Source organism: Notolabrus celidotus, chromosome 9 (assembly GCF_009762535.1).
Source record: "Notolabrus celidotus isolate fNotCel1 chromosome 9, fNotCel1.pri, whole genome shotgun sequence".
NCBI classification, from domain to species: Eukaryota; Metazoa; Chordata; class Actinopteri; order Labriformes; family Labridae; genus Notolabrus; species Notolabrus celidotus.
The window spans coordinates 31,399,398-31,424,516 of record NC_048280.1 but is presented as its reverse complement, the minus strand read 5'-3'; the positions used below and the strand labels follow the sequence as shown (position 1 = coordinate 31,424,516).

Below are 25,119 nucleotides of genomic sequence, written 5' to 3'. Positions count from 1 at the left end.
AGTTTCTACTTTATATCTTTTATAAAAATCAGTCCAGGTTAGAACAAAATATTCTCAAGGATCATATTTCTAGCTCCTCAGGGGACACTGACATATTCTCTGTCACAGACAAACACCTAAGGGTAAAGTGAAGGAAGATTATTAAAAGTTTTGCTTATTGCATTTTATTTGAAGCTCTGAGGTGAATTATCGCAAGAATCAAATATAATGGGAAAGATAGGTGTGTGTCAGAAGATCAGACTTCACATCTGAGCACTATGAGACCATGTTTGATGTTAAAACTCATTAAGCTGCAGAGAAAGGTGATTAGTATGAAAAAGGAAAACCTGTCTTTTTTTGGTAATATTGAAATTTCCTTTTCAAGGTTCAGAGAATCCATTATCTGAACTGAAACATGAATGTTGATTAATACTGAGCAGAGGATCTGATCATTTTTGTACAGGAATTATTGTTTTTATCTTCAATGCAAAACCTCTTTGCTCACATTTCAGGCAGCGATGAGTGCAAAATCAGCCTCCGAGTGGAGTGTGACACGGGAACACGCTGAAGCCCTGGTCTTGGACACTTCAGTGAGTAATGACTTACAGTTCCTACCCATCCTGCCGTGTTCCTGGTTTAATTTTTGACCTTGTATTCGTGTCTGATTGCACATTCTCTTCACATCAGACACGTTTCCTTTGACCAGCAGAGAAGGGAAATGTGCAACTACAGACATTTTCATATGTCGGATAGAACACTTTGTTCTGGCACCTTAGGAATGTAGAGCACCCAGCCTCTGTGGGGAGCCAGGTGGGACCTGAACCCACAATCTCCACTCTCATAGTCTTTCACTTCTGTCAGGCTGCTGAATCCAAATTTTTATGAACATTGCTGAATCACGTGGACTTAATCAGTTCTGTACTTTTTAAATTTAATCTTGACCCCACGTTTGCTGTCGTCAATGAAGCACTGCGGGCCTCCTCCAGTGTCCTTCTGACCCCGTTCTAATTAACACATCATTCTGAAAAAGCTTAATCTAAGAAGTAATGTATGGTTACTTAAAATGAGGACAGTGGGCACATAAGGGAAATTATCCCAGACTGTGAAACTCATTGTTCTGCTGAGGTCACCGAATGAAGGGTTTCAAGTCACTGTTAATCTTTGAAAGTGCTGACAGTATATTTAAATTAAATGGCATATCTATGATGGTTGAGGGTTTTTAATAATCAGTTTGTTGGTAATGAAAAAACACAGAGAAAACCAAAATCCTACAGACGGCTCCATGTTTATAGTTTACACAAGACACCTTGACTCCTGTAGTTCTGGAGGATAAACTGTGTACATTTATTACTGAACACGCCTACAGGGCTCAGGGGGGCCTGAGACAACGGCCTCTGCTTTAAGTGACTGTTGGTATTTGGTGTAAGGTCAATGAAGGACACAAAGCTACAACAAAAATGTGCTGAAGGACCAAAAAGAGACAAAAAACAAGAGAAGAGAGACAAAAACAGGAAAGTGTTAATAAAACTAGAAAAGAGACACAAATGTTACAAATGGGACACAATCCACAAAGGGGCAAATGAAAACAAACACACGTAATACTACAAAGAGGCACACAAGGAGATAGAAAAAGATGCAAAACTAACACAAAGGTAAACAAATTATTCTGAAGTCTCTCTTATAATTTACCAAAGAGTGATTATGAAGCTCTCTCAAACTCACTGGTTGTCATCAGTACAAGATTAATTCCTGAAGAAACTTATAACATGTAAACCATTACAAAGACCTTAGGAACTAAAGTCTGATCTGCAATATGTAACATTTTAACTTCAACCAAAACATCAAGCAGATAAACCAAAGGAATGAAGGCCTGCCAAAATGTGACAGATACCTGGCTTGGTTGAACGGGTACAAATGCATCATAACATGAAGGCTCTCTTTGCAGGAGCACAGGTGATGTTTTGAAACCATGAATATATGCATCAATATGCATCACACATGACTTTTCCCTGATGATGAGAAATAAAAATCAGAGTGTGCAGCCCGTTCTTCTTCAGGAGGGTGCACTCTTGTGTTTTTATCTTTGCCAACAACAGAGACAAACTATGACGATCATATCACACCTTATAAGAACCTACACATTGTTCCTGTGTCACTCAACCTGTGAACACACTCATGATAATGGAGGTAACTCTGCATCTGCACTTCGACTGTATTATGAGTCACATGTTGCTGGGTTGGTGATTAGTGGACCATATGAAAGTTAATTCAAATATTCATTAGAAAGTGAGATAATGTCTTGCATTTTTTATGAATAGAAATGATATCAACATAATTAAATACCTCATTTGGAAGAACGTGCAGTTTAATTTCCAAGTGATTTAATTGGATCATACTTAAAGTCTCTATTCATATATATGGAACCATAGTATTTGTTTTAGATCTGCTTTAAACACCAAATGTAAAAACATGTATTTAGGTCTGAGTTTGAGAAATAAACTGAACAGGTTTCAGAGGCTGAAAGCTGTGGGGTGCTAGCACTACCCACTGGACAGAAGAGGGAAATGCATCATGGATCAGGAAATAACAGAGTCAGATGTTTGGGCTTCTCCACGTTCAACATATATGACTAACAGTAAATAAATACAATAATAATCACTGTTTTTGTGATGCTTTAATCCAGGCATAATATCTGCTTATTGAGTGAAAATGTCAACATCTTAAACAATCATTTCTATGTCTGCATTTTCTGCCAACTTTTTGGATTTTTAAAGCAGGGAGGACAAAGGGAGAGCTTAAAAACAACAATGATGTATGTGTAAAGAACCACTGCTCACAGTACAGCAGGAAAGGATGGAAACAGGAACATCCAATCAGAATGGAGCTTTAATCACGGTCATCAATCACACTGGGGCTTTTCATGACATATTGAATTATCAATTCATCCATCCATCCATCCATCCATCCATCCATCCATCCATCCATCCATCCATCCATCTATCTATCCATCCATCCATCTATTTATCTATATATCTATTGCTCTATCTATCTATAGATCTATACATTTGATACCTGTCTAACATTGTTCCGAGTGAAAAAAACAAACACTCATTCTGAAAGAAAAATAAACAATGTTTCAGACTAATATTGTCCATAGCATGACTTGCTGCCTCACAGAAAGTCCTTTAAGGCTCAGGAAAGTTCAGCCAACAGTTCAGATTATATTGCTGCCATGAAAACACCAACCATCATGATGTGGTTCTGGTCCCTGCTGAGCCCCAAAGGGACATCTGGGCGATGGAATCCATCAGGTGCAACTGTCAGTCTCAGAAACAATCGTCCTCCAGAAGTCAACACTGTGACCTGTCGACCTTGGTCCTCAATGATGTGTACGGTACCAGTCAAAAGTTTGTAGGATTCTCATTCAAGGGTTTGTATTTGTTTTAATTATTTTCAACAGTGTAGATTAATACTGAAGACATCAAAACTATGAAAGAACATATATGGAATTGTCTAATTAATAAAAAGTGTTAAACAAAGCAGAATATGTTTTATATTTTAGATTCTGTAAAGTAGCCCCCTTTTTCCTTCATGACAGCTTTGCACACTCTTGGTATTCTCTCAGTCTGCTTCATGAAGTGGTCTCCTGGAATGGTTTCTAATTAACATGAGCCTTGTCAAGAGTTCATTTGTAGAATGACTTGCCTTCTTAATGTGTTTGAGACCATCAGTTGTGTTGTTCAGAGGTAGGGTTAGTACACAATGGATAGCCCTATTTGACTACTGTTGTAATCCAGATTATGGTAAAACCAGAGTATTTCATAGTTTCAATGTCTTCAGTATTAATCTACAATGTTGAAGATAATTAATATAAATCAAAAACATTGAATGAGAAGGTGTGTCCAAACTTTTGTCTGCTAGTGTATGTGATGATGTATGTTAGGCTACTTCCTGTTTTGTGAATATCCCTTCATTATACAGCAACTAGAAAACTGTGTAGTCTTCATGCAGCAACACGTGAGTGAAGAAACACAGTGAGTAAAGAAACATGGTGAGTGGAGAAACATGGTGAGTGGAGAAACATGGTGAGTGCACACAGATGTCATTGTTACTGGGTTTAATCTTTCTATAAGTATCACTGGACAACCCGCATGGACTGCATGGTTAATTTCTTTCTAAAGATTACTATTACCAGTAGAATTGGACTGTCATGACTTGCTTTGATGAATTATACATATAGCTCTACTCATGCCAATAGTATTGGATCAATATCTTCACTGTCAATATGCGTATGGATATTGAATTCAGATCAACCAGAGGCTGATGAACAGCACTCCAGTTATATGATTGATGATTTATTGATTTTTTTTTTCTGCTCATGATGCTCCAATAAAAAGAAGCTGTTCGCATTGATAATTGTTGCATTGTGGGTAAGGGGGGGGGGACAGGAGCTAGAAGGAAAGGAAACAGAAAACAAGGACAAGGAATGTAAGGTAGAGGAAAAAAAGCTATTTAGAGGAGGCACAGCAGGTAGAGGCCACGTCACAAATGAGTTCATGCTTTTTTTTTAGATGAATGCAGTTTGTGGTCTTCTCAGAAGGATCTGAACCAAACACTAAGACACAGCAACATCTGCCTCATATTCCATGATTTCATGAATCCTCTTAAAACAAAATAAAGAAATAATTGACACTGAGAGCCAGAGGTCCTGTGCATGAGATACACAAGTGCTGGAGAGATAATCCACAACTAGAGTTAGACAGCAGCTGTCGAGAGGCCTGTGAATCCAAGCAATATGATGTCATCGCCCTGCATCCCCTTGCACTGTTTTTCACAGTTCCTTGGCAGTCATGTAAATAGCTCCACTTAATCCTTGTCTCCGGGGGACTTTTGATCAAACAGGGCTCAGTGTACCATCCTGTCATCACCCAGGCCTTATAAAATAATCCCTCATGTGATCATGGGACTGTGTGAGTGGGGGCACCAGACCACACCCTCCCCAGGCTTAGTCCGCATTCTCACAAAATTGGAGGCATGAGTAAATATTTCAATAACAAACTGACAGTGTTTGTAATCCTCTCTAATGAAATGCATGCCCTGGAATAAACCTTGCCTGTTGTGCAATTAATGTCCCCACGCTTGCTAAGTTTGCTGATCATTGGCTCGTTATCATAAGCGCATGTGTCACAGCAAAACCGATAATGAGTGAAGCTGAAGTAGAGAGCCAGGTGATGATTGTGCCATTAGTATTGGATCTAATTAGAGTGTCATTGTCAAACCCTGCAGGCATCCATGAAGGAAAGAAGAAAGCAGAGGGAAGTTGTCTAATGTGTTCTCCATGTTTGAACAGATCCAGGAGTTCAAAGACGTCAGAGCTCAGCCTAATGTTTTCTTTCACTTTGAGTTTGAGCACTTCCCTCTGTCGGAGTGCGAACTGTGCAGAACTGCAGAGACAAAACCTCTGCCAGCTTCTACCATCATGGACCAATCAGAAACAGCTTCACTGACCTGAGTGACACTTCAGCAGCTTTTGGTGACCCTCTCTGTGTTTGTGGGTTTGTGTGCATGTCTGTAAGTGTGGTCATAGAAGATGTTCTAACTGAAGCAATGAATTGTGCAAGATTCATACTCAATTTAATTTTTTGAGTAATTTTACAGGTTAAAATGCTGAGACAATCTTTGACCTGAACGTGACGAATTAAAACCACAATAATTTTGTGCTACTTACTTTTACTTTCCCTCCTTTTTCATCTTATCTAATGTAAATGGTAATCTTTGCTATTAGACTGTTGCTCAGATATGAATGAGCTGCTGTTGTTACTGATTTCTGGGACAATGGATTGATTGATGTTTCTCTTGTCTATTTTTCTTACATTTTATCAACCAAAAGATTTGAATATCTGTCAGATAAAACAATAATAAAGATTGTTTCAACCATCTCTGCCATCCTTCTTTGAGGACTGTTTGAATGTCAAACAAGTAGAGATCGATGAGACGCTGAAGGAGGCACCAGGGTCGATTAGCTGTATGTGTTTTTCACAATCTTAGGTAAGAAACTAAAAGGTGAGAGACATGTTTTTTGTAACTCAGAAATAAGCAATGTTAAAACTTTCAGGTCTCTGGCAACCCTAAGACAAATATATTACCTTTGTTTAAATTTTCCCCCTCCCATCAGAGATGACTGTTTATCTTATAGGTGCTAACCTAAAGGAGGCCATCCTCAATACTTTCAAAGTTTTGATCCACAAATAAAAACATGAATTAAGATTTAAGATTAACTGTGTATTGATGAACAGTTAAACAGTATGACACTCACAAATATAAACAAAGATTTGACCACCATATGTTTTGACAATGTGGGAGATTTCCTGTGGTCAGGAGGTTAAACATGCACGCCTGTGAGGATTAAATGGCCCCAGAGTGAGATAACAACAATTACTCTTTGTATTTTGCTCCAGGGGAATAGATCTTTACTTCTGTCCTTGCTTTAGAAAAAGCTGTTTGAGGCATGATATTTAAATGAATGGTTGGCTGTGTTTAAGTCCAGTGTTGACTGTGCAGTATTGTTACCTCAAAATATTAAAACTCTAGGTTTACACTTCATCTAGATCCACTTTGACTCTGTTTTCTTTCCAATGGTGTTAATAATCAGAATTTTCTGTATTTTAAAGTCAACTTTCAAACTTAATTTAACTGGAAAATTCCAATACACAATAAAAACAGTTTAAAATTGTCTTGTGGTTGGTCAATACAACACCTGCTTTTGCTCATCCAGTAGCAACAGGATGGTTTACCCTATAGTATTGAATGGTGTTGTTTTTAGTCAGCCTCTGTGGTTGTAAAATTGCACAACAGAAGGTGTGTTTGAACCAGTAAACCAACAGTGATGCCAAAATGACAACAGGGTGAAAACCAGTCATTGGTACAGGGTCAAGTTAAGCCAATATTTTATCTGGGCTGTATTGGTCCACGCTGGGTCATTTAATAACCCTGTGATTGTTAGTTTTTAAAGGTGACATATCATGCAAAATCGACTTTTTAATGGTTCTCTACCTGAAATATGTGTCCCTGGCATGTCTTCTATCTTGAATGTTGTATTCGTGTGGCCGATGCTCCTTTTTTAAAATTATTATTATTTTAAATTTATTTTTAATGATACATTTACAAACACTACAGACAGTATCCTTTATCCTATGTTTGTGATTGTCTGTCTGGCCTGTGCAATGTATCCCAGTATTTTGTATCTCTGTTTTCTATTGTTTTGTTCTTTCTTTTCATTATTGTTTTATTTGTAATATATGGAAAAGTTGATAAGAACTTTAATGACAAAATACAAGCAGCAAATCACGTAAATCTGAGTGAAATCTGCAATTTATGTTTTTAAGCATTTTTTTTTCTTCAGTTTTTTACGATTGCTTAAACACAATTTTGAAAGCAGGGTCCATTTTTTTAAAACACCACACACAATTCACACAACCACACAGAAGTAGCATAACACCCCAGATCCTTTGCAAAAGGAAACACTCTTGTAAAAACTATACAATCATTTATTAAAACCATGTGTTTCATATGACTTAATTCTGTTTGGACCAGTTACACGCTGCTGTTTTTAACCCAAAACACTTTTAGTCATTCTACTTCTCAGTGATAACAGTACTGTAAGTGAAGAGAGTTTATCAAGAACATTTATCAGATTTCACATCATGATAAAAACATTAATTTGAAAACCTGTCAGCTTTAAGAGTTCTTGTGTTTCACCTTTATTGCCGTCTTGCAGAATCCCCTGTGCTTTGGCTTTTATGCAAGTAGTCCACATGAAGTTTTTTGAGACGTTTCTGGATTGACTTTAGTTTTGATTCAGCGCTTGAAAGAAACTGCAAATGTTCAGATGATTCAGAAGATGATTCAGAAGGTGATTAATTTCTTTGCTATAAATAACACGATTTAAGATGGAAGCTTGGGGCCATAAATAAATGGACCTTGGGCCGCAATTGGCCCCCGGGTCGTACTTTGGACATGACTGGTCTAATGTATAGAAGTGTGTTTAGTGTTTTGCAAATCACTGTTTGTATTGTTTTGCAAAAAGTGTGAGGCTGACAGTGTGCTTATAGTGGTGCAAATCTGGGCCGATGTTTTGCTCCTTGAGTGTAAGGTTTTGGTAAATGTGTAATACTTCTGATTTTAGTGTTCATGCAGTCGAAAAAAACTGTAAAAACACAAAGGGAGCTCTTCTTCTTCTTCTTCCAGGCCGGTAGGGGGCAGCAGCCTGCAGCCTGCAGCAGCAGCAGCCTCTTGAAGCGGCTCTCTGTGTTCAAGGTGCGGCAGAGACTGGAAGGGGACACCGTAAGCGCTAGCTAAAGGCTAGTGCGGAACACATTATTATTTTACCCTGTTTCAAAGCAAAAGACAACATTGAATGAAGATTTTTTTTTTGTTGTGATATCCAAAAAGCTTATTATATTCTCCAAAGTGTTAAAGGAAGCTAAATAGAAGGACAGGCCGAGATCTTCACCCTCAGCCGGGACTCAACGAGGACAGCTAGCTAGCTTTCACAAGTGTGTTAACGCCAAGACCTGGATCTGACTGAACCAGTTTCACTATAAACAACGTCGCAATGGCTGATGTGGATAAACTCAACATAGACAGTATCATCCAACGTCTTTTAGAAGGTAAGGAAAGACTGTGATATAACCTTAAAACCATCTCTGCAGCTCTCTCTGTGTGTGACAGCAGCTGACAGTGTTAAACATGTTTACCAACACGAGACAGGGAACAAACAGAAGGAGCTAGCCTCAATATGTCACTGCTGAAAATAAGGTTTAATGTACACCATACAGGGCTGAAAATATCATGAACCTGCAGGGCACATTTCAATAATAAATGTATTTCTCACATTAACTCCATTTCTCTCTGTGTGCTGTCCATCTGTCACACAGCCTCAGGAATTTCAAGTCATCTGGACTTAACTTTGTTATTTTTCTGACCTCATGTTTCTCTGATGTTGTTGTTGTTGTTGCAGTCAGAGGAGCCAAGCCTGGCAAAAATGTACAGCTGCAGGAGAATGAGATCCGTGGACTGTGCCTCAAATCCAGGGAGATCTTCCTCAGTCAACCCATTCTCCTGGAGCTGGAGGCACCGCTCAAGATTTGTGGTAAGTAAAACTTATCACAAAATATGTACATGTATGGTTATGCTCATATTGAAGACAGTTTTCGTATGAGTCGGTCACGTTTTACAGTATAAATACAGAATTGCATTTGTCAACAATGTGGAAAATTGCCTTTGGCTTCACACAGACAAACAAACAATACAACATTTAAGTACAGAGAGAGCGCTTGGGGTTCTTCCTACACGGGGATGGCCTGCAGAATTCCTTAAAGGAGCTGATATAAAATTTAAAACATATATATATATATATATATATATATATATATATATATATATATACACACACATACACATACATAAAGATACAAATGTATACAGCGGGGGTTCTAGACCAATTTTACTTGGGGGGCCAGGCTGGGGCCAAGGGTGTTATCAGAGGGACACATTCAACCCTTACAAAAGAGACTGAGAAGGACGAGGACTGGCTGAGAACAAACTGGCAAAACATCAGTGCATCCCTTTATCCCTTTTTACACTCAACATGAGTCCCTTAGTGCTCTAAGGGACTGGAACCAAGTGCCACACGCATGTGTCCCGCCTGTAACATCGGCGCGATACCGAAGCTTTTTTTATTGTATAATATTATTTTGGTGTGGAGGGGGGGCCACAGGGGGTCCAGGTTCAGTTTTTCAGGGGCACTGGCCCATGTTGGCCCCTCCCCAGAACCGCCACTGCATGTACACACATATATATATATATATACACATACACATACGCATGCACATAGACACATGTTCATACATACATACATATATACATCCTACAATTGAGGACATAAAAAAATTAGGAAAGCCCCTGTAAACCCTGGATGCGGGGGGGCTACAGTTTATTATTTTAAGAGCTTGCTAAAATTAAAAAGTTAGGTTTGATTCTGCAATCTAAGAATTTAATAATTTAATTCCTCTTGGAACAAAAGAGTTCTTGTAAACATTCTTTGTGGCTTGTGGCAGTCTAAAACGCTGACCTGATGGGACTAGTTAAAAATGGTAGTGATGTTCATTTTATTGCTGTAAGATCTCTGATTTCTTCTCGTCTTGTAGGTGACATCCACGGGCAATACTATGACCTGCTGAGGCTGTTTGAGTATGGAGGGTTTCCTCCAGAAAGCAACTACCTGTTTCTGGGTGACTATGTGGACAGGGGGAAGCAGTCTCTAGAAACCATCTGTCTCCTTCTGGCCTACAAAATCAAATACCCAGAGAACTTCTTCCTGCTGAGGGGAAACCATGAGTGTGCTTCAATCAACAGAATATATGGTTTCTATGATGAGTGTGAGTAAAGTAACCCCTCTGACCACCAAATCAGTGGGTTAGTCAATCTGTATTTAGGTTTAAAGAACAACAAATCATGACACTTAATGTATAAAGCAGGTCCAAACTGAACTATCAGAAGTACAATTTAAAGAGACCCAACTTGATGAGCAAATGCTTGGATGCTGGAGAAGAAAAAAATAATTTTACAGAGAGAATCCTTTTGCTAAACTGATAGGTGGACACCCATATACCAAGACCACTTTAGGCTGAGAGGGGGAGTGAAAGATAGAGAAGCTTAGACAAATTTGACATCATAACAACTATGACAACGATTAAGATAACACCAATAATATGAATAATAACTATAATAATACCAAGAGAGTCGTTATGACTGATGATGATACTGTTTGTTTGACTCAAGCAGACCCATAGTGGAGCGCAGGAGAGCACACAAACCCGGGAGAAGATTCAAAGTTAGTTACCCGCATGAATGGGACTCATGCAAATAACAAGAGAGAGAGAGAGACAGACGAACTCGGTGTATCACTTCTCCAACATTTGAAGCCTGAGTTAGACACAAGTCTAAAGTAAACTAGCCCTCACCATAAGCTTTATTTCAAAGTAACGTTTCAAGCAGACTTTGAGGAATAAAATAGTGTATACCTCCTACATTCAAAGTAGAAGGTACTTCCTCAAAAGAGGGGCCTTGGTATTGCCTCCATTGTAGCTGTAGAGACTTTTGAAAGAGACTGAATTGAGAAATAATTTTTTTTCTTTCTTGATCTTTTAGGTAAACGAAGATACAACATCAAGCTCTGGAAGACCTTCACAGATTGTTTTAACTGTCTCCCTATTTCTGCCATTGTTGATGAGAAGATCTTTTGCTGTCATGGAGGTGGGAGTTGTGTTGTTGATGTTTTTCATTCACATTTCCTTTAATCTCAGTAAACATTGAGATTAGCTTAACACTAGAACACTATCGCTGAAATTAGTAACACCATCACTAACACCTGGTGTTTTTTTACCTGATATAATATACCCAATAAAAAGTACTTAAGTCATCAAAATATGACAATACAGACAAATTAGAGTAGTGTTCTTTTTATTTCAACTGTGCCATGTCTAACAAAATGAAAAAAAAGTATCATGGGGAGACTCTATAAGAATGCTCCCAAAATTACAGAAAAATTTGGAATTCGGGGCCAAAAATTCCTAAAACAAAAAATGATGAAACTGGAGACTTGGTGTTCAGTCCACCAATTCCTGGGACATTTCCCTGGTGAAGGCACAGTCTCCTAGACACACAAACAGCTGCAGGAGAGAGAAACAAAAAATCACTATTGCCGGGTGAAAATCACCTGAAAACGTGCCTGTAGGGAAAGCAGGTTTTGGAGTAGGGAAACACCCACGCCTTCAAAGATGTCAAAGACGATGCTAAAGCTACACAGGGACCCATGACACTCAGACAAACGCAACATAATGAAAAGCATGTAAAGTAGTCTACCTTGTAAGTCAGCTTCTTTAACTTGTAGTAGAGAAATGCTGCCTGTGCAGATTGTCAGCTGACATGCCACAGTCATGAGTGGTAGGCACTGACCTCTAATCAGCAAGTCAATTTGTACTTTTCCCTCTCTTCTTTGTAGGACTGTCACCTGACCTCCAGTCCATGGAGCAAATCAGACGCATCATGCGCCCCACTGATGTCCCTGACCAAGGTCTGCTGTGCGATCTGCTCTGGTCCGATCCAGACAAGGATGTTCTGGGCTGGGGGGAGAACGACAGGGGTGTCTCGTTTACTTTTGGCTCAGAGGTTGTGGCCAAGTTCCTGCACAAGCATGATCTGGATCTGATCTGTCGTGCCCATCAGGTAATCACATCCCTGCCATTCTAAACAGAACAACACTGTTTCATATTTGCAGGTCACTGGACAGGCTGACATACTTGATCCAAGGATTGCAGGACATCACACACTGTGCAAAGATCTGGCGGTGTACATTGGACAGTTCTGTCAAACCTTTTTATGTAATGATGCAAGTAAAAAAGCTACGTCCACTTGTGAACTCTGGTGACCTCCATAGCTGGCTGTTACCTGTCGTAGCTGTCACCCATTCAATTGAGAAATTTTACTTTGTTCTATTTGACACAAAAAAAATTGAAATTGAAAATGTATTCCATGACTGACTGTGAGAGTGTAAAAAAAACACCATGTGGGTGACAGAAAAAGGTTTCTACTTTCTCACTGTATTAATGAATCATGCTACAACTCAGCGTGGGAACCCACTGGATTGAGAACTACTCTGATACTCTGACAGACTGTATCTGACAACCTTCACATTACATGTCATACTGTTACAATTTGTTAAAGGAGGTGTTTTAAAATGTGTTATCTGGTTTGTTTTGATCTCACTTGTAGGTTGTTGAGGATGGCTATGAATTTTTTGCAAAAAGGCAGCTCGTGACTTTGTTCTCAGCGCCCAACTATTGTGGAGAGTTTGATAATGCTGGTGCCATGATGAGCGTGGATGAGACCCTCATGTGCTCCTTTCAGGTTAGTGTCTTAAGTCAATAAGCAACATTTTTTACACTCATATGGTGAAAAGTTCCAATGGAACTGCTGAGAGAACTTTGCCCTGTGTTGGATTATGAGGGAGAAAAATTCTGTAAATCTCAAGATAAGGTAGAGGTGGCATGTACATCCAGAACCTGAAGTACTGGGTGCTGTACAGAGATTTAAAATGTGAAAAATAGTTAAGTCTGCACACCAGAAGCTGCTCCAATAAGCAATAAATGAAATATCTCACCACAAGTGTTGTCAATAGTTAATGTCTGATGAAGGGCAACGGCCTGAAACGTCACTTGTTGTGATATATTTCATTAAATGCATCTTGGAGCAGCTCCTGGTGTGCAGACGGATCTACTTTTTACGTAAATCTAAGACCACAGCTTCAGCATTCTTTAAAAAAAAAAAAAAAAACTTTCAGCCTGCACTTTATCTTTTATCTATTTGGATCATCCCTCACTCATATCCATTACTCATTAATGTGAAAATAATGAAACAGGAAGCAATAAAAAATGTCCCACCCATTTCCTACAATTCATCCATCTGCATAAGGAAATTAAGTGCTGCTTTGTCAACATCTCACACTCTTACTTTGTAGATTTTGAAACCAGCTGAAAAGAAGAAGCCCAACGGCAGCCGTCCTGTCACCCCCCCTCGCAACATGGTCACCAAGCAAGCCAAGAAATGAGACGGGGGACAAAAGGCGGGAGTCTCACTCCTCAATTCTGCTTTCGTCTTCTGCATTTGAAGGATTGGTTTTCCTTCATGCTGCCAATATTGAAAAGATATTCACTCCTACTCGATGAAAACAAAATATTTTGTTGTTTTGTCCACAGGGGTAAATTGATATGTCACCATGAAAACCTCAGGTGTTTTGCACTCCATTTTGCAGCTAGTCTTTGCCACATATGACTGTTCAATCAGGAAAAATGTAACAATACGGCTACTTATGCACAGGAATGCCTTGTTTGAAGCTGTGCACAATTTTTCAATTTTTTTTTCAATGTCTTATCCATTTTTCATCTCTTTCTCACTGTTAGTAAAGGGTAATAATGGCTATTAAACCAACGGGGAAAAGTCACAAACACCTGTTTACTTGTGTAAAATATTATGTATGATTTATTTACAGTCACTGTCACGAGACATTGACTTTACACTGCATCATAACACTTTTAAACAAGTCTTGTGCTGAATTAAATGAATAAACAAGCAATCTTGTAATGTCTAAATCTTTCTAATAAACTGAGTGTATTTTAGGGGGAAAACTGGAACCTGATGTCGTTTGTTCCTGACTTGATCACTTTCTTTCAAATCCAGATTTGTTGCAATTAATTATAATGCTGAATAATGAATTTTCGTGAACAAAGGGGCTCTTATTAATACATAAAAATAAACAATCAGTTCTACAGTTCAGTTTTTATAAAAAAAAAAAAGCTGGATTGGGATGAGCACGCCATCACAATTCAACAGTGAGTAATGAATAATAGTCTCAAATGAGTCCACTTACCGATAAGTACTGATTGGTATTATGACCTTTTCTCCAAACCCAGCAGAAAAAAGTAACGTTTTTACACCATTCCTACCATCAGCAGCTTTAATAATACTAATAATTACATTTATATATATATATATTAAAAAAACAGAACTCGAGGCTAAACAGAAACAACTGTTGTAGGTTTCTCAAAGTGCATTTTTTTTTTAATTTAACATTTGTCTTCAGAGGTTGTTTCCTCTGTCTTCACCCAAGCCCCATTGTAGTGTGCACATGTAAAATATAATCTTAAATCCATATAAAGTTATTTCTTACACAAAGCACGTCTCCTCAGTGACATCTTTTAAATCTCTTCTTAAAACCCATTTTTACAGACTTGCTTTTATGCAACTTTATCTTTCCAACCGCTTTTACTTCTATTTTTATTATTACTTTTAGTTTTTATCCAACTAATTAATTGTCTTAAATTGTATCTGATTATTTTATTGGATTATTTATTGTTTAATTTATAATTATTTTTATTTTTCATTTATTATTTTAATGTTCCTAATTTATCCTTTTTTCTCATTCTCCCGATGTCCTCTTATTCTGAAAACCTCTTTTATTGCCCTTTCAATGCTTCTGTTTTATTTACTTATCCATCTTTATTTATTTATTTATTTATTTATTTATTTATATGTATTTATTATCTATTTAGCCTTGAAAAAACTCTCAACAATGATTTACTGGTCCATTGTCCCACCACTTCATCTATTTAATTTACGTGTATTCCTTTTAACCTACTGCGTTGCATTTTATTTTGCATTGTTAAAATTCCTCCTCGCTGTCTAAATACTTACTTAGTTATCTGAACCAGCTGTCTGTCAAATCACTTTGTAAACATTTGTTTTTAAAGGTGCTATAAAGATAATATTATAATAATAATAATGACAATAATAATAATAATAATACTATTATTATTATTATTATTATTGTTATATTATCATTATTATTATTATTATTATTATTATTATTATTATTATTATTATTATATTATCATTACTATTACAGTTTTTGTTATTATTATTATTATCATTATTGTTATTATTATTATTATATTATCATTATTATTACTGTTTTTGTTATTATTATTATTATTATTATTATTATTATTATTATTATTATTATTATAGTTATTATTATTACTATATTATTACTATAGTATCCTTATTATTATTATTATTGTTATTATTATTATATAATCATTATCATTATTATTGTTGTTATTATTATTATTATCATTATTATTATATTATCATGATTATTATTATTATTATTATTATTATTATTATTATTATATTATGTATAATGTATTACAAAAGCGGATGGAAGCAACATTTCCTTATTAGGAAACGCACATTGCGTAATGCTGTCTGACGTCACAGCAGTCACAAGACCTCCTCGCAGAGTGTGTGTGTGTGTGTTGTGTGTGTGTGTGTTGTGTGTGTGTGTGTGAGTGTGTATGTGTGTGGGGCCTCAGGGCAGCAGCGTCCACAGACAGTGTTATGTAGTGACTGCAAGGCAGACCTGGCAGACCTGGAACCATGGCCACGAAGAACCAGCACTTAGGGCTCACTTGGAGCGGAAGAGGTTTCTGTATTGTCTAAACTCTGAAGCTGTTTCTGAGTCTGCGTGTCGTTCTCTCTCTCTCTGTCAGGAAGGCTTTGTGATTGTTTTTGTCTGGTTAGCAGCCTCTCATCTCCAGCCTCGTTAGCAAGTCCACATAGTGTTCCCACACTGACGCTAAGCTAGCAGGGCTGCTGGCTCTGCTGGTTGGTTTTGGTGGGAGCTGGACTGTAGGGGATGTTGTCCGTGCTGTCCTACGGTAGACTGGTTGCCAGAGCTGTCATCGGCGGACTCTCTCAGACCGACAGCCGGGATTACAGCCTGGTGACGGCGAGCTGCGGGTTCGGTAAGGACTTCCGTAAAGGGATCCTGAAGAAAGGGATGTGCTACGGGGACGACGCGTGCTTCATCGCCCGACACAGATCCGCGGATGTTCTGGGTGAGTTTGCTTTGTTTGCTGTGAAGACTTGATCCAACCAGGGAGTGATGAGAGGTCACACAGTTTAACTATTATTATTATTATTATTATTATTATTATTATTATTATTAATATTAATATTAATATTAATATTATAAACAATGCCCCAGATAAAAAGTGTCATCCACATGCAATCAAATGATGTTGCACAGTTTAACAGTCTAAGGAAGTGCTGGTGCAGTTATATGATGAAGTGCTTTCACAAAGAAGAATAGAATATATCTTTATTGTCAAAGTACATTGTACAACAAAATTGAGGTGAAACCCATTTCAGTGCAAAAAGATGCATTAAAAGAACAATAGTAAAATTTAAAAAAAAATCATAAAAACAGTGGACAAACATAAATAAATAAAAACACAAAACACATCCAGCATTCAACATTCAACAGGCAGGCATTCAGTGAACAGGAAGATTACACAGTCCCATTTTATATTGCATTACTTGGCATTTAGTGCACTTATTGCTCAGGGATAAAGCCAGTTTTCCACCCTGTTTGTCCTTGTCTTTAAAGCCCTGTATGTCCTACCCGAGGGCAGAAGTTCAAACAGGTCATGTCCAGGCCGTTTTTGGTCCCTGAGGATGTTTCTCGCTTTCTTGAGGCACCATGCGCCATAAAGTTCATGCAGGAATGGGAAGGTGCTCCATTGCTGACATAACATCAGTGTCTCAAATTAAAACACAACTTTAAAACACATCACAGCCTGTTAAACCTGTTGTATTAATTAGACAACAACTAAAATGTTGGTGTGTGGTGTGGGTGTTTTCTAGCTTTTAATTTGGAGTAATTTATTTTTAGCCCTGGACTGCATTATTATTATTTGAATCATTGCTTTAACATTTATTTATCTTATTTAATTATGTATCTATTTTATTCCCTGTATTCATCTGATCTTGTCAACATATCTTATTGTTTAACTTTTCTTTCCTCTCTTACTAATTTTATTAATTTTCTTGTGTTGATTTTATTTTATCTTACTTTGAAGTATTTATTTATAATTCTACTATTGTTGTTCTTTCTGTCTCTGTTATTTTGTGAAGCACTTTGGGTTGCATGTTTATATGTATGAAAGGTGCTATATAAATAAAGTTGAGTAGAGTTAAAATGACCCTACAGCCTCAGGGTCATGGATCATGTAGTCTTGAATCATACAAAGAACGACCCAGCACCTCTGTAGTACTATAAAGCGCTATTGAATGTGTGTCTGCTGATGCATACTGAATTAATGGAGACACAAAAGGATCAGACAAAACATCACATCTCACCAGGCCAGGTTATTTTGGGAAAGTTTGATTAGTTGTAGATGTGTTAGTGTCTGCTTTGTGCAGGCCTGTTTCTCTGTGTGCTGGCAAAAGGCTGAGAGGCACTGAGGGCCATCCTTGTATGGTCAGCCCTGGGACTGTCAAGGCTGAAGTTTCCTTTCTTGGAAAACCTTGCTGCAGACCAAATACTCTTAAGGAACAAGTGCTTTAATTATCCAACAAAGCATTGCATGCCCTTTTAAAAGGATTAGTGCAGGCTTGCAATGATACGATTTGCATGGACGCTGGGATCACACATTTATTGTTTTGTGGAGGTAAAGTAGATTATCTGTGCACAAAGTGCTCTGAACCAGTGAATGTCGAATCATTTATCAATATGTAGTGACTAGCGTGTGAGACTAAGCGATCAGATCAGAAAAAATCAAAGTAAAGGGTCAAAGGTGAAGTCTAAGGGTGTGTGATGCAGTCTGTGACATGTCCATGACTTCTTGGACTGTCTTGTTTACTGTACTGGATGTTCTCTTCCATTCTCAGTGAAAGTGGCCTTTGTTTTTCTCACTCGTGCAGCTGCATGGCACTGTTATTGTTTCACTCAAGTCTGAGGACTTTAAAGTATACAAATATGTAGAACAACCTGTTTTTTAAAATGCAGCTTTATGCACTGCACAGAAAACAAATATAAGGAAAGGTAAAAGTTTTTAGTTACATGACAGTCGAGTTTGAAGGTATCATATCTAACTGTTTCAAACACCTTTCTGCCTTTTTAGGTGTAGCAGATGGAGTAGGTGGCTGGCGCGACTATGGAGTGGACCCGTCTCAGTTTTCAGGCACACTGATGAAGACATGTGAGAGGCTGGTGAAGGAGGGACGCTTTATTCCCAGCAATCCTGTGGGAGTCCTCACGACCAGCTACTATGAGCTGCTGCAGAACAAAGTGCCGCTGCTGGGTGAGTGAAGTCCCTGGAAACATGAGGTCTCAGTTCTATTATTATTCTATTATTGTGCAGTAATGAGTGAAAGAAGGCTCTCAAGAATCCTTGGACATGTTGTATAAAGTCACAGTTTCAGTTACCTCGTTCAGAAGTGTCCCCAACAAATCAAGGTCCATCCCATGAACTGTACTCGACTGTAAACTTCACTCAGTGTTGTGTTCAACCATACGCTGCTCGCTAATCAAATATTTTCCATGTGGTCTGGATTTGATGACACAACCACAGGCTTGGTTGTTTGTCTCTGTCTGTTTGGTTCAGTGGTGGCTGCGTGGAGATTCTTTCACCATGAGTCAGAACAGCCAGATCTCATTAAGAAGTCCTGGGAATGTCCCGAATCCCGACCTGCCCTGTACAGTTCACTTCCAGAATCCTTTTCCTCCTGCGTGCACGGACATGAAACATCAGCGAGCAAACGTTTTGGGAACGGATCTGGAGCATCAGTACTTTTCCACCCCTTTATCACATGTGCATTGGGGAAAACAACACTGTATTGTGCCTCCACGGCTGAGGGGATGTTCTTGAGACTGGCGACATGTGCAATTGTGCTGCTGGGGAGAAAACCGAGAAGAAAGGGAGTGAGTCAGAGCGCAAGAGGGGGTTTTGAAGGTTGATCCCAAAGAGCATATTTTGGTGTGCCGTGCCAGATGAGTCAGTGGCAGGGTGTGGCTGCACGAGCTCCACCAGCTCATGTTTCCTCTTCAGCATCTTCTTGGTGGGAGGGAACGTCATATTCTATGGTCGGGATGTGGGGGCCATTTGGGGCCAATTGCTAGGTAGTGTCAGTGTTGTCAATACATGGAGCTCGCAGAAACAGAGCCGGGATCTTCTGAAGCTGAAAACAAGATGAATGATAACAGAGTTGCATTTTGATTTACAGTCTTAGGATTGTGTTTGGAGCGCTGTTACATTACTCTGAGTTACTGGAACCCTAAAGTGGAGTGAAGGCTATTGGGAAGAGAGTGTGGGCAATGACGAGCAGCAAAGGAATGAATCAGCAGCTGAACCCATGAAAATGAATGTGCACTACATTGAAAAACAAAACAATAACCACCTATGACTTGCAGTGAATGAAAGAATATTTAGGTTTAACATTGTGTCTTCAAATCCAGAATGTTTCCTCTTGGCAGGAGTGCTGATCTTATGACCGACACTGAACCATCGTGTCAGTAAACCTTGCTGTCGGCAAGCTGACATAAATCATCTGAAGGCCTGTGTCTGTGTTTTTCTGCAGGTAGCAGCACGGCATGCATTGTGGTTTTGGACCGGCAGAGCCATCGGCTGCACACAGCCAACCTGGGAGACTCAGGCTTCCTGGTGGTCCGGGAAGGGGAAGTGGTCCACCGTTCAGACGAGCAGCAGCACTACTTTAACACACCCTTCCAGCTGTCTATCGCCCCCCCTGGGGCTGAGGGAGCTGTCCTTAGTGACAGGTGAGACACCCAGCAGAGCACACCTCCTTAACTCCATATCTCTGAACACATGCACAGACACAGGGCTGTTGTTCTGAATAGTGAACACAGCAGTGAAACACACATTAGAGATCAGATAACTCTTGTTTTTACACATCCTGCTAACAACACAAATCAGATGCTTGATGACGCAGCCCATGAAAGCAGCAGACAGTCCTGCAAGGTCTCTTATTTTAGCAGTGAGCAGACATCACATGGATACTGGCAAAGTCTCCGCCACATCGATCCCTGCTTTGACTCCTCCCCATGTTTCCTGCCTCTCCCCCCCTTTTCTGTCCTATCCATGCTCACTGGACAATCCAATAAAGGCAAAGGCCAAAGAAATAATTACTGAAAGAAACAGCCCTGAAGAACACTCTGTGTCCTCGGTGCAGTGGCATTTTGTGAATGTAGCGGCTGCCCTGTGCAGAGTTGTAGAGTAGCAGTGTGTTGGGAGCCACGTGCTGTTGTGTCTCGTTGCTGCGGTGTGCCAAAAAGCAGCGCAGTAGACGTCAGTAGAGCGCAGGGCAGAGGCTGGATATTTGCCCAGCTTCCCCTCTTACCCAGGTCAAAGTCTGTGTGGGCTGAAGAGTCCACAGCCAATCCTGCAGCAGCAGGCTCAGCCACCTTTCTACTCGCTCAGGCTCGCACCAAGCAGATTATTTTGAGCCTCTTAAATGCGTGTCTGGAAAACTGAGGGAAGATGAGACTTCAGCACATAACTCTTAAATAATGAGACTTTTTAAGACTTTTATTCATCATAATGAATCAGAATCAAGTCCAACCAGCCTGTTGTCAGAGGTTCGGGAGTTGTGGATTCAATGTGGAGCTTGAAATGAAATGTTCTCTTTAATTTGTGCACTTTAGTCATTTAGTGGAAAGCTTTACTCAAACTGATTTACAGAGTGGAGTAGCAGATTAGGTCTCAGATCTTAGACCTCTAGCAAAGCAACTAACAGAAAGGTGCAAGGGTCAAAACTTAATTGCATGAAAAACATTCCTTTGAGTGTCGAACAGAGAAAAACATTTTTGATTTTGATGATGCAGAGCGAGGACAGTGCCATCAGACATTCTTTGATCTTTCTGCTAATTATATATTTTACTGCTAACAGGCCCCTAAATCTTTAATTTTAATATGACAGATCACCACAGGTGAATCTGAGATGTGTATATTTCCTTGTCTATTAGTTTTCCATCAGCATGGTGACGGGTTCTCATTAACTTGGCTTTCTAGCCGTAAGCCAGCGTAGTTTGCCGGAGGATTATCCTCGGGTTTAGAGTTGAAGATAACATGTTTCACTTTATAATCATCCAAAGTGTCTGTCCGTGGTGGACTTTGAGAAATGACCGGGACACATGGAAGTGTTGAACAACAGAATGATGAAGGGTAACTTCTCTCCTGATACACACATGGACGGAAATTCATAGATTTACAAATATAAGTGTTGGAATTCACAAAGCAGAGGACAGTCTGTTTCTTGTTGGCTCAGTGTCATGATGCAGTCCAGACAGCCTGTTATGAATTATAATAATAATATTCATGATTGTCCCGAGGATGTGTAGCAGGGCAAGGACATCTTCTAAGACGTGTTATTGACTCTTGCGGTCCGGCTTTGTCTCCACCAGTTTGAGTGTGAAACAGCCATTCGTGCACCTCTCCAAAACCCCCATGATGACTCCTCTCATTCATCCTAAACCGGCACATGTGATCGTGTTTGTAGTCTGACTGTAAACTCTGTAGCATTTCGAGTCTGGCTCTTACCTCATTGTCAGGAAGGATTCTGCTGGTGATACTAACGTAGTGTAATAAATGAGTACATCTCAAGTAGAGGAAACGCAGGGTTAGAGGTTGAGATTAATCCATCAGCTCAGATGGGACAGATTTCCTGTACATGGGTGTGACGGTTTAAGTGCAAAAGCTTAAACAGGATGAATTAATGTGTCACAACCTGGCTGCTGCTGACGTTTCTACTTTCATATACTTGTTCATTTAAATGCTGATTTCACTGTGTTCTTTGTCTGACTTCACCTGGTCTGTGCTCTCAGCCCTGACGCAGCAGACAGCTCTTCCTTCGACGTCCAGCTGGGGGACATCATCCTCACCGCGACCGACGGGCTATTTGACAACATGCCAGACTACATGATCTTGCAGGAGCTGAAGAAACTCAAGGTAAGTTGCACTGAGGCCCAAAATGGTTCACTGACGGACCCATGGATAAGTCTGGAATACAATCTTTAACTTTTCTTTGTTTTTGCTGCTCAGAACTCAAACTATGAGAGCGTCCAGCAGACTGCACGGAGCATTGCAGAGCAGGCCCACGTGCTCGCATATGACCCCAACTACATGTCGCCTTTTGCACAGTTTGCCTGTGACAACGGACTGAATGTACGAGGTAATGGTCTCAGTTGTAACTCAATGAAAAATGGAAGTTGCTGGAGCTGGATTTTGGTACATGATGGTTGTATATTCTAGTCTGAAATGTTAAATCCAGCACTCTAACGGGACGCTTTCCTTTTCTGTCCAGGAGGAAAACCTGATGACATCACAGTGCTGCTGTCCATAGTGGCAGAATACACCGACTAGAGTCTGTGTGAAGTCGTGACAGGACTGCTATCCTGCTGGTCAGGATGAAGGGCTGACGTCACATGCTTCCCCCCACATGTCTGACTCCACTGTGCCCCGGCCCCCCAGCTGACCATCAATCCCCTCTGTTCCCTAAAAAAAACCCTCCTCTCCCTCTCCTCTCTGATCATGAACATCAGAGAGTGAATGGATAAGAGGACGAGAGGCCTGAAACATCCCCTTGGCCTGGCTGCAGTGTTGGCATCTTTGCAGTTTTCCAGTGCTCACTGGTTAATCCTATTGCGCAGGATAAGCAGTCATTGGGCAGCATTGGAGATGACGATCCTGTCTGACAAGGACAAGTCATCTTTTTTTCTTTTGGGTGGTTTGCGCAGGGAGGAAGTGGAGATTCAAATGGAGGCTGTTGTGGCCAGGCGCTAGGCGTACACCTGTAGACGACCTCTTCCCACCAGTCTGCTGGATGGGAAAGACACAGTCCATCAGTGGTGTTGATAAGGGAACTGCACAGGATACGGCAGCATTGGGGCTCAATAAATGGGCTGCCTTGTGTACGCAGGTGTTCCTGATGATACAGGGGTTGTTAAAAAAAACCTTCATCATGGGCCTGGAACTTTGAATGTTGGTGCAGGGAGCACGTTTGCTTCTAGGTAATGACCTGTGAGCCGTTCGGGGATGTTTCGTTGAATGTTTGCAAAAAACGAGTGTACTGATATGTGAACTTTCTACATCTGTGGTTAGACTTCAAAGGGTCATTCAATAAGATTTGATGCAGACGAGAGGCAGCTGCCTTTTCAGTGCCAGTGGGATTCAAATTGTGCACACTGTTTTTAATTTCATTACTGGGACGATGATTTTATAGTCAAAAAGCCTCCACACACATATTTTCAAACTGAAGCCCTCCCTTTAATATTACAGCTGCTGTTAATCTTGCTTGTGAGTACATAGTGTGTGTGTGAGTGTGTGTTATGAATGCACATGTGCTTGTCAGTGAATTGAAATGTGTAACTGTCTATGAAATGGATGTGGAGGCTGCAGACTCTTCTGTATCCTCCAGGCTGATTTAGTGTCACAGCCTTAAACGCACAAAGCTTAAGAAGCATATCTGAAAGAGCTCAAGTTGGAAGTTGGTCATGTGACCAAAAGTGTATTTTTGTAGCTTCTTTGTTCAGTGGGGTCGTTGAATTCTTCAGACTGATCACCTCATCAGAGTAGCTTTAGATCCAGCCCTTCCTTTTCTTCTCTCCATCCTTTCTGCTGTAAAGTTCCAAAGGCACATTCACAAGACGGGTCTGAGGAAAGGTCAATGTTTCCATTACATCACTACAGATTTGCACTCTGCATTTATTTACTGCAACCTAATCCACAGTAGAAATCCTTTTTTTTTTTAAATCTGTATTTTGTGTAATATTACAATGATGTGCCTTGTATCAGGTGTTATTGATACTGGCAAACGTCCACAACTTCTTAAAACTCTCGACTGTGTGCCGGGTTCTGAGCACAAAGCCTGAAACTGTTAAGTAGCCATACAAGTGAGAACAGCTTTCCAATCATACCCTGCTGTCTTAACCCTCCACTCAGCCTGTCCAACCTTTATTCTTTGAAGATTAGGAATAGTTATGAAGCCATCACACACCAAGAAAATCCTCCCTGTGGGTCTTCAGGTGGATGTTTACATTCTGCACTGTCTAACAGACTGGCCCCTTCTTAATCTGATTCATTCACACTGGAAGACTGCAACGTCAGGTTTCATCTCTTTCAAAGAGGCTCATGGGCAGTAAAGTGTTAAAGCACTGAGGACAATCTACACAGCCTTAACCATAATACAAAGCAATTCTCCTGATCAGACGGTACTTCACTGTTCTCTCTGAGGCTCCCGTTTCCTGATTCATCATCACTGCCCTGACACCTTCCCCCTGTCTCTCATCCTCCTCTTCCAAACTCTTTGTTACAACCAGAGCAAGTGTCTGTATATATATTTTTTGGGTGTACAGTTCAGTTGTGTAAGCTCTGTAAAAACATTTTCAAATCTGTAAATATTTAAATAAAGAGTATAATATTTATTATCCTGTTGTATTTGATGACTGACAGGAGCACTCCCTGGCACACCTGATGGTTGAATCATACCTTGAAGAAATGTTTTCCTCACTGGGGCGGACTCCATGCCTTTAGGGCAGCATTTTACCAACAAGACATAATCTCATTTGGCTCTTTATCCAGTCAGTTTACCTCCTTTCACTCCGGCTGAGAGAACGCCTTCAGCAACGTGTGTGTGTTTTCTCAAATTCCTCAGGTGTGGGCA

At 39.8% G+C, this 25,119-nt stretch overlaps 2 protein-coding genes across 2 annotated transcripts; both read left to right on the top strand.

Moving 5' to 3' along the window:
* Positions 1-8,261: 8,261 nt before the first annotated feature.
* On the top strand, positions 8,262-14,231 carry ppp1cc (protein phosphatase 1, catalytic subunit, gamma isozyme). The gene is made up of 7 exons (XM_034692114.1): positions 8,262-8,648; positions 8,999-9,130; positions 10,188-10,418; positions 11,191-11,295; positions 12,044-12,267; positions 12,814-12,948; positions 13,559-14,231. Exons 1-7 carry the CDS (start codon positions 8,594-8,596, stop codon positions 13,646-13,648), a joined length of 972 nt encoding a protein of 323 aa, XP_034548005.1. The 5' UTR covers positions 8,262-8,593; the 3' UTR covers positions 13,649-14,231.
* A 1,691-nt stretch (positions 14,232-15,922) lies between these two features.
* Positions 15,923-24,883, top strand: pptc7a (protein phosphatase targeting COQ7 a). Its single transcript, XM_034692462.1, has 6 exons — positions 15,923-16,496; positions 18,564-18,743; positions 20,020-20,218; positions 22,283-22,406; positions 22,500-22,629; positions 22,762-24,883. Exons 1-6 carry the CDS (start codon positions 16,295-16,297, stop codon positions 22,818-22,820), a joined length of 894 nt encoding a protein of 297 aa, XP_034548353.1. The 5' UTR covers positions 15,923-16,294; the 3' UTR covers positions 22,821-24,883.
* Positions 24,884-25,119: the final 236 nt, after the last annotated feature.